The 9,928-nt window shown below is 41.3% G+C and overlaps 1 protein-coding gene across 1 annotated transcript; it reads left to right on the top strand.

Annotated features, from left to right (window-relative positions):
• Window positions 1–3,580: 3,580 nt before the first annotated feature.
• Window positions 3,581–9,666, top strand: EXOC1L (exocyst complex component 1 like). The gene is made up of 3 exons (XM_065634818.1): window positions 3,581–3,701; window positions 7,402–7,532; window positions 9,403–9,666. The coding sequence occupies exons 1-3, from the start codon at window positions 3,581–3,583 to the stop codon at window positions 9,664–9,666; spliced, it is 516 nt and encodes a 171-aa protein (XP_065490890.1).
• The last annotated feature ends 262 nt before the right edge of the window (window positions 9,667–9,928 follow it).

Here is a 9,928-nt window from a genome sequence, read left to right as displayed (position 1 = left end):
CATGAGGATTTCCTATCATAGCCTTGAATTGCAGATGCTTCTTTTCCAGTGAGAGCATGCTTGCACATGTGCCTACACAGTGCTTACCTGTTCTCAGTTAAACTCTAGATTTGTATGTGAAATCTTTGTTATTTTTTGCATGAGTCATCTAAAAAGAGCCTGAACAACTATAAGAGGAATATGTTGCAGAAGATGAAAGAAAAAAGAAGGAAGAGGTATAATATCAGAAGAAAGGCGACAGGGAGGACAGAAACAGAGCAAGGGAACAGAAAAATGTGTAAGCAGGCAAGAAGCTCTGGGCAGGCACTGCAGATGCTCTTTAACTGCTGTAAGAATCGTCCTTCAAAGTTTTTAATATACTCACAACCAAGCAAGGAGACATAAAAATTAGCTTTATGCCTCCCGTAGAGGAAGAAGATTCTAAAGACTACCAAGCCTTATTTCCAGTCAACCCAAATCAGTGAAGTTGTAGAGAAATAGAGAGGAAGAAAGTTATTTTGTGAGTCACCTCCAAAATGGAATGGTATTTTCTCCCCACTGTAAACTAGGAAGGGATAAAATACTATGAAGAATAGGGTACATATTAAAAAAAAAAAAAGGGGCATTATCCAAAATACTGCACAAAAACTGTCTTGCTACATTCTAACAGAGGATGGATAAATAAAGAATCAAAAGAATCAAGAGCAATAGTGAATTATGAATTTTTCTGTTTCTTATTAAAATATTCAACATTAAAATCACCATTGTACCTTTCTATGTATATCATCAGAGCAGTTGTTTAATGTAGCGTTTAAAGATGCATTAAAGGATATTGCAGAAGTAATTTAATCTCTATAATACTTTTTGAAATATAATTTGATTTAAGAGGAGGTATGAAGAAAATAGTTACATCACAGGATAGGATCTTCTGAGCACTGTCTGCTTGTACAACAGAACAGAACAGAAATAAATCCAGGGGAACCTTTTACCAAAGTCTACACAGCAGTTTTCTTTTTTAGACAGCTGCATCTAGCAGGTAGAAATGATTAAATTATTATATGTTATAAAAACTTTTGCTCCTTTTTTTTCAAAATATTTCTAAATATATAAACTGTAATTTATCTGTGTCTCTGCTTTAAGAATACATGGTTTGGGACACAATATGCAGATATTTATGAATGTGTTTGCCATGAGCCTCACACTTACCCAGCATGTACAACAGATGCTCAAGTCAGTATGCAGGCAATGCTCTTTCCATACAGTAGGCATGGACAGAAGAAGGTGGGAGGTAGAGAAGCAGCTGAGCTTTTGTTAGTACTGCTCAGATAGCAGCTACACAGCCCTAAAGCCCCACCTAAAGCCCAGTCACAGCTTTCAATGTAAAGCTCTGCTAACGCACAAATTTCTACTAGCCATGTACTACTGAGCAGAGTGGCACAATATTAATGTGCAAGAATATCTGAAAAGACAAAAAGTTTAAGGGTATTAATATATCAAACCTAAAAGCCATCTTGAGAAAACTGAGACTTATAGTCTGACCAAACTGTGAAAAATGAAAATCTAACTCAAGACAGACCAGAGCGACACACCACTCTTGTCTCAGGTCCATCACTTCCAAGGTGCCAGTGATACTTCGCTCACCATCTAGGCAGTTTCTCCAGTACCAGCTGAATCTTTCACAACGGAAAAAACTGATGGAAAATTCTTCCAGAGCTGAAGGTATTTTTCAGGGGGTATTTTTGTCTGTATCTTTGTCGCTTCATAACTGCAAAAAAATATTCAAGCATCTGAGATGCAACATGAGCTCCTGACTGGCTGAGTCAGAATCAGCTTCTTAATGAGGACTCTGGCACTGAGTACGAACACTGAAACCTCCAGCCATGACATTATTAATACTGGTGGCGATAAACTGAAATCTGAGGCATGGGCCACGGCAATTCTGCCAAAGGCTGGCCAGTTTGTACATCAGTCCCACATTCAGGGCATGGCCAGGTCATCAAGGTTCGGGGTGGGCGTCTGGGCATCCCTGAGCCTCAGCTGTCCTGTGGAAGGTCTCCACACCAAGACACTTTCCTGATATGCAGTTGTCTCAGTTTGGAAGTGAGCATCATACTCTTTTCCTAAAATAAGCCTTTAAAGGTAGGAGATTAAATTCATCCTTACACCCTGTACTAATAAAATATATCCCAAACCTGAAGCTCAGAGTAACTTTACTCTCTCAAAGCAGGGATGAAAATCAGTGTATAGATTTAAGAAACACAACTGTGTTTCCACACACATGGGACCAAAAGAAAGCAGAATAAATCAAAACCTCCTAGTTTCTTTTCAACCCCTTTCCCACTCATCTAGCTAATATGCTTAGCATCTACAGCAGGGGATGATTCTCCCTACTTTTACTTCTGTTTACTTTACTCCATTTTGCTTCAACGTTAGCAAAGCACCTTGTAGACCCATGGCACTAAATTATTCTAATAATATTGCCAAAAAGCCCTAATTATTTTAATCCTCAGATTTTTTTACCTCACCTTCTAAATCTTCACTTTAGTACTCAGTTTTACTCTAAGGATAGGTTCCTTTCTAAGCTCCACTGAGACTGAAAGAATGAACAACCCAATAAGGTATTTAGACCTACTAAGCTTGAGCATAAAAATTAGAAGAGAACATCCAACTTCTGCAAGAAATCAGAAATTAGCCCAAAGGGAAGACTCCAACCCAGGCTACTGCAGATACCGAAATGAGAAGAGTACTTGCCCTCAGGATCTTCACCCACACACCTGCAGAGTGGTAGGAACATCCGCAATTTCTGCAAATCTACTCACGTCTGATGTAAAAGGCCCCTCACATATGTAAACATACTGAACATAGTAGTTACCTCTGGTCCCTAGGCTGCACCTGCCCTCTGAGGACTCCTGTCGTGTGGAGGTGCGTTCACCTGTTTATGAGGAGTGGCAAAGGTGATTTTCCTTTAACGCTATTAATAGCCATCGAGCTGTGAGTGCAGTAGCAGCAGTACCAGCCACAAGGCTATGTAATTCCTTTTATAAATTCTACTAACTCTTTTATCTACCGACAAAAATAATTGCACTGATTGACAATCCCCTTCTGGTAAACTGCCTTTACCCCGATTACTTCGCGTGTTTCCTGGCTCACTTTCTCCTCCTCCGGCAGGGAGGCGGCCCGGGCGGGCGCCCCGACGGCATCTCCGCCCCGACGGCATCTCCGCCCCGCCACGGCCGCGGGACGTCGCTCAGGCCCCGCGCGGACCCGGCAGCGGCGGGGCAGCAGGGCCAGGACCGACCGTCTGCCACCGGCGCGTCCCAGCGGGGAGGGGGTGGGCGGGCACGCGTGGGGCGGGGAGATCCGCGGCCCGGCCTCTCTCCGCGCCGGCGGCCGGAGCCTTAACGGCGGCTGGTCCCGGCGGCGCAGGGGGCTGGCCGGGGGGAGCGGGACCCCGCCGGGGGCCGCTGCCAGCGATGCCGCCCCCGGGGCGCAGCCTCCGCCGCGCTCCCCCGCGGGTGCCCAGCGCGGCGCGGCGGCTCTGGGGAGCGCGGAGCCGGGACCCGCCGCTGAGCAGCTCCGCGGGGCGGGGGGAAGGAGGGCGATGTCCTCTCTGGTGAAGGAGGACCTGGCGAAGAAGCTGTTCGGCCCCCGGCGGCAGAGGCTGCACGAGTTCATCGAGGTGGAGGGCTCGGGCGCGGAGCGCTGCTACCTGTGTGCCGCAGGTACCGGGCAGCGCCGCGGGTGCACGAGTGGGTGGGCGAGGGGCGGTAGGTGCTCAAGGGGATGCGGTGCGTGGGGATGCGAGCGTGCGTGTACCCGGGTGGGCGAGGGAGCGGTGCGGGGGCTGGTGCGGGGGCTCGCCGCCCGCCGGGGCGGGAGCGGGGAGCCCCTCGGCGAGGGGCGGCTGCAGCCCCGGCCCCCCCCAGGCCCGCAGCTCCGGCAGGAAAGGCAGCCCGCTGTGCTCGCACTGCCAGCAGCCTTCGGAAACGGCGTTTTCTCCGATTTCTGATTCACGCGGGCTTGAACTGTAATAGCGTGGAAACGTGACGGTTCCAACACAACTGCTGAAAGTGGTCAGGACGTGGCAGTGCTGTGAGTGCCTCATGTGCTTTTAAAAGAGCAACACCTTACGGTAGTTCTGACTGCGTTTTCCATAAGAAAGCATAACAGTGAATTGACGTTGCAGGGAACATTGGTAGTTCTTCGAGCTTTTGCATTATCTCTTGTCTTGGTCTAATGTCCCGATTGCTTTGGTAAAAATAAACTAGACTTGTGGTTTAAATAAATACACATTTGCTTTAGTAATTAGCATGAACTGTGAGTAAAACAAGATAGCTGCGATAAACTCAATTATCTGGCTAGTTACTAAATTTGATTTCAAGTGTATCTGTTTCACAATGTTTTTAAGACAAGGTTTCAGAAAAGCTTGGGAGATTTTTTTTGTTTTATTTCACAACACTGATGAAGAGAAATGCTCTCATCCGTAAGTAGTTAGGTGGAAGTGAATGCTTCTTCCAGTCTGTTTCCTTTTCAGGTTCAAAACACCTGAAACAGGTAGAAATAATCTATGTACTTGAGACTTTTTCTTCTCCAACATGGGATGATGAGAACCATATTCTGTGATCATTATCTTTGTAAATATCTAAAGTCTTTAGAATATTTAAGTTGTTTTACAGATTACTGGAAATAATGAGCAAGCTATGTTCCCTGTGTTCACACAATTTTAGTAGAACGGGTTTTATATTTTTGAACTGTAAAAATAGTTTGAAGAAATGGATTCTTGAGTGCTGTAGAACTTCTAAATGTACAGAAATACCAACTTGGTTTATAGTTTATGAGGCTATCTGGTAGGAGTATGTTTAGTTGCATGAGAGAGATCTGAACAGTTCACTGTTATGAAACACCCAAAGGAGAGAAATAACATTATGCACCTTTAAAATCTTTACTAAAATTTTATTTTTAAGGCAAAGGAGAACAAGCCACTAAAGCAAGCCTCTAATCAGGTTAACAGATTGAGAGTCTCTGAAGACATAAAGCAAAATTTATGTAGAGTATTAAGAGTGGGATCTCTCCAGTATACAATATGAAACTCTGTTAATATATTGACGCGTAGTCAAGTAAGTGGTGAGCAGAGTGGAAATCTGATTCTGAAAGATGGGTTGCATCCAGCTGCCAACAGCTACTGTAATCTGCAGTGATTCTGTAGGAGCAAAACTCATTATCTAAAATCTTATCCCTGCAATGCAACTTCAGTATATTCCTGTTGATTTCATGTTACCATAACTAAAAAAGAAAATGAGCCAGACTATATGTAGGCAAAACTTCAGAAATCTATGCTATTAGAAATCTATATTACAACAAAATCTTGGTGTGAATAATGGAACAATCTTATTTTTTGTGCCATATGCACAACATTATTTCCCTTCCTTTTCACAATACCAAGCCCTAGTTACTGTGTGAAGGTGATAGTGTCCTTTCATTAAATGCTTTATAAACCCTGGAAAAACATAAAGCTGAAATGCAACCATTTTGGGGGATTTTCCCAACCTGATATTGCTATGCCCGAGAAGAACGGTAAGGATAACATTGTATCATTCAACAGAGACTCCAAAAAAGGCGTTTGGTCATGGAAGACTTTAAGAAATAGTTTGTGGTTTGTGCTCTATGAAGGCATTGCTATAGCCATGCCCTCCCCAAGAAAAGCTTTTAGAGTTTAATAGAATGACATGGTAGATCTGAGCTCATGTTCTATATAAAAAATCAAATTGTCTTTAACTCTGTTAACTGAGTACAAGAACAATCAATATCTAAAAAGCATGAAAAGTAAAGAACTTTTCTTTTTTTTTTCGGGGGGAGGGAGGTGTGGTGTGTTGAAAATAGTCTGTCCAAATTTCACCACTGGGCAGGACATGCTCCTGGTCTCATCATTCCTAGCACATCTGTGCTCTGCTCTTATGTCATGCGACTTCTGTTCCTGCATGAGGGGTAGAGGAGTGGAGAAGTGGCGGTGTGTGGGACCTGGGGGCCACCAGGACATCCCCTTATATTTCTGGCAGGACTGGGGTCTTTTGGGCTTAGGGTCATTTCCTTTTGTTTTAACTCCAAGGGAGACAACATATTCTCTCACAAGCAAGAAAACAAACAAACAAAAAGGGAGAAACTGAAAGTGCAAACAGAACCTTCTAAGATCAGCCTACTAGGTTTGCTTGCAAATGAAAACCATTGCAACTTCTACATAGAAGGTAACACTGTGGTGGTCCTTTGGTTAAAAATCATTGAGCAACTATGATTGATAGGACCAGAAAAAAGAGCAACAGTGATTTGAATTTCCTAAGCAGGGAAGCCATAGGCTGAGGGAAGTTATAATCAATTTATATATTTTCCGCTGGTTTTCTTTGCAGTGAAAAGAATGCATATCCCCAACATATATCCTTTGTTTGTCTTTATTTAAAACCCATTTTCCTATATACAGGTGATAAGTAAGAAATGTTTTAACAGGAAAAAGATAAAATTAGTTAAGTTTCAAAATGGGTTTTCAAAAATTCAGGCGGTATTTAGGAATAAAAGAATTCTGCTTCTACATCTGTAGCCTCACGCTATGATGTTGAAATTCTCCTGTCAGATGTAGGTGACATCCCAGCCTTACCTTGGGCTACCGGGTGGCTTGGGGCAGTGGCTCAGGCTCCGGTGCTTTTCACACTCATTGTTATGTGTTACAGAAATCCAATCTCCTATGCAGCACTCAGTGTAATCAATTAATAATGGTAGTTATTGCAAAGAGTGTCTTTGTGCTGTTTTTATTCTCATTTCCTGCCTAAGTCAGAAAACAGTAATTTCTACAAAGATGGCACTGGGCAACTTGAAGCTTTAAGAAATATTTTCCATGTTATTTTTCTCAAGCGTCCTATTTATATATTTTATAGGGAAATAAGAGTTTTGCTTTAAAAAGTAATGGCTTCATAAGAGAACTTCATCTACAGAAAGGAAAATATAGCACAAGTCATGTAAATACAGAGCCTTGGTAGCAGTTTTGCAATTTTCTGACATCAGCACCCCAAAAGATTCCCCCTCGAAGCAGGTAGGATAAGCGGATTATCCATACAGGTCCAGTGGCGGAATTAGGCTTTCGTTACACTGCTGCTGAATTCAGGTGGAAGGCTTTTGCACAGACAAGATTTGCTTTTCACAGGATGGGTAATGTAAATCCTAAAGCTACTAAAAGCTGGCAGGCTTCATAGGCTGAGAACATGATGCTATTTCTGCTACCTGGGCAAAATAAAACTATTAGGTCCTGTACAGCCCTATACAGCCTTGCTTGCCACCATTTAAGTTATTATCTAAAATGGAGTTTGATTGTGTCTCTTATTATTGGAGTCTTTGGGAAGTACTTGCTTGCATATCTAAACAGTGTTTTTCTTGCAGTGACTAAAAGTGAAGAAGTAGAAATATGTATGGTTAAACACTGGCGAGTGGATCGAGAGGAGAAATACGAAATAGTTGAGAAGTGGTTTTTGAAAGATCTGGAGATGATTGATGGAAAAGAAGCAGATACTGTAAGTGTTATGTATTATATATTACATAGACTATCATTTTATTGCATTGCAATTTGGTATACAAGAATTAAAATGCAATTAAAATAATCTGGAAAAGAAAGTTATGTAAAAACCAAAATAAATCAAACCTCCAAGGAATTTTGGGTTGATTGCATGTGAGAGGCTCCAGATCCTGTTTGCACTGTTGTGGGGAGGAGGAATGAGAGATTTTCTTATTTGCTGTAATCTTCATTCTCTCTGAGATCTAAGGGACAAGCTGGATGTTTTCTAATTTGTTCATCATAACTAGGAATAAAAATTCTCCACCTGCAGCTCCCAGGGTAAAATTGAATTAATCCCATAGATTTTAATGCGTATTTGAAAACAAAATTTTGTTAAGTATTTTTATGGAGATTGTGACACAGTCATTTGAATGTATGAACCTGTTCTCTCTGTGACAAAGTAAACATGTAGAATATCATGTAAGTGCATTGTTTGGTGTACCAGCTCATGAAACTGTGCCTCTTTCACGTAGCTTCATCTCACATTACTTGGATCAATTAAATATTTGCATATTTGCGTGTGTGAATATGAAACAGCTTTGGCTAGATCCAGCTGACCTGACTGCTAAAAAAGTCCTAATCTCTTGGATACAACTTCAGAAGGGTGAAATGAGGCTGCAGTAGTACAATACAGAATAACACTCGAAGTAGAATTAAATCATGTTTTACAAAATTTAGAAGAATATGCCAAAGAGAGTATCTTACTGCGTGTATATGGAGACATTTTAACAGTTGTCTATGCATAATAAATGTAGTCTAGGAAAAAATGACTTCTTTCCCTTTGAAAGTGCTTTCAAATGAACCTAAAGCAGAATTCAGAAGACATTTTCCTAGTGAAAGAGAAATCAAGAGCCCACAAGAAAAGTTTCAGAGCTTTGCTCCAAGGGAAATTACAAACTGTGGTTGTTCTCGTGTCCTGTGCACATCACCCTCAAGTCTAAGACAAGGAATTTGGGAGATGGAGGAGGTGAGCTCAGGTTCGGAGTATCCCTGTACCCTGTGAGCAATTCGCAGTTTAGGCCAGAGGGGGAGAAAAAGCCAAAGTGAATAATACTTTGTGTCCCCTCTCCAAGTTATCTTGCTTCTGGAGATGTTCCTGTCCCTTCCCCAACCAAGGCAGCCAAAGGATTTCCTTATCACTTGCCTGCATGAATATACTTTAGCTTTTTTTTTCCTTAAGTGTTGTGCTAGAACACTCTTCAGAGATGATTCAGCCTTTTGTAACTGGATTGATAAAAATCTGTCTCAGTTTTGGTTAAAGAAAAGCCTGAATGAACCCCAAACTCATAATTATAGGGTGATTAACGCTGCTATAAATGTTCCTCATAGTTATTCCTATCCGTAGAATTTCACAGAATTTAGCTACTGCTGGGATTAATTGTGCCAAAAAACCAGAAGGCACAGACAAATACAATTTAGGCTGGAAGAGCAATCAATATTCTTCTTCTGACAGACATATATAGTTATAGTCCAAGGCAAGTGTTTTTCATATAGTGAGTTTTAGGCAACATGACAAATTGGTTCATTTCAAAACAAGATTGTACAATCCCAATAAAGTGCAGAGTGTGGCTTGGGCAAACTAAAAGTTTTACTCAGGCAAAACTCCCAATGGCAAAGAATAGCAGCTAATTATGAACCGCTACTTTATAGAGTTTTAAAAGACCCTTTAGTCTGAACAGCAGAAGTACGCAAAGTCCTTTAGAGTCCATCAAACTGAGAAAAAGCCCTGAAGATAGCTGGGCAGAGAACAACAGATTGCCATCTACCATCTGTAATGCATGTAAAAATTTCATTGTCTCTCCATTTTTATTTTTTAATTTTTTTTTTAGGACAATCCATATTTTGATATGCATTTCCACAAAGTCTACAATCTGGAAGCCTATAGTTGTGCATCTAAATATACCTTTGCTCGAACGCTAAACAAACTGAATGAAATGTACCTTAAGAAGGATTTGAAGATTGTGAACTTTGATGACACCTACCTAAATGATGATTCAATCTGGTCATCCAACAATAGGGATTGCTTAGTACTTATGAGGATATGCTTCTATGCTTCCAACCTTCTATGTCTCTCCCTGTGCCCTTTGTCCTAAAGATGCATTTTCTGACATTAAGGTGACTGGTTGAGTTTCACTGACCAGCATTTCATAAATCATCTCATCAAAAAGACAGTAAGTGATATGCAGTATCTGCTTTTTAATTTTACATATACATAAAAAATGGAACATATTTTTTACATAAACAATTGACCGTTCATTTATCTATATTAGAAAGGCCTCACTCTGGCAAATACTTATAAATATATGAGACTTTCAACACAGGACCAATAACTCTTATGGTCAGCAGTGATTGCTT

The sequence above is a fragment of the Caloenas nicobarica genome, chromosome 4 (assembly GCF_036013445.1).
Source record: "Caloenas nicobarica isolate bCalNic1 chromosome 4, bCalNic1.hap1, whole genome shotgun sequence".
In the NCBI taxonomy this organism is placed as follows: domain Eukaryota; kingdom Metazoa; phylum Chordata; class Aves; order Columbiformes; family Columbidae; genus Caloenas; species Caloenas nicobarica.
Note: the sequence above shows the minus strand (reverse complement) of the source record. Positions and strands in the feature narration are given on the sequence as shown.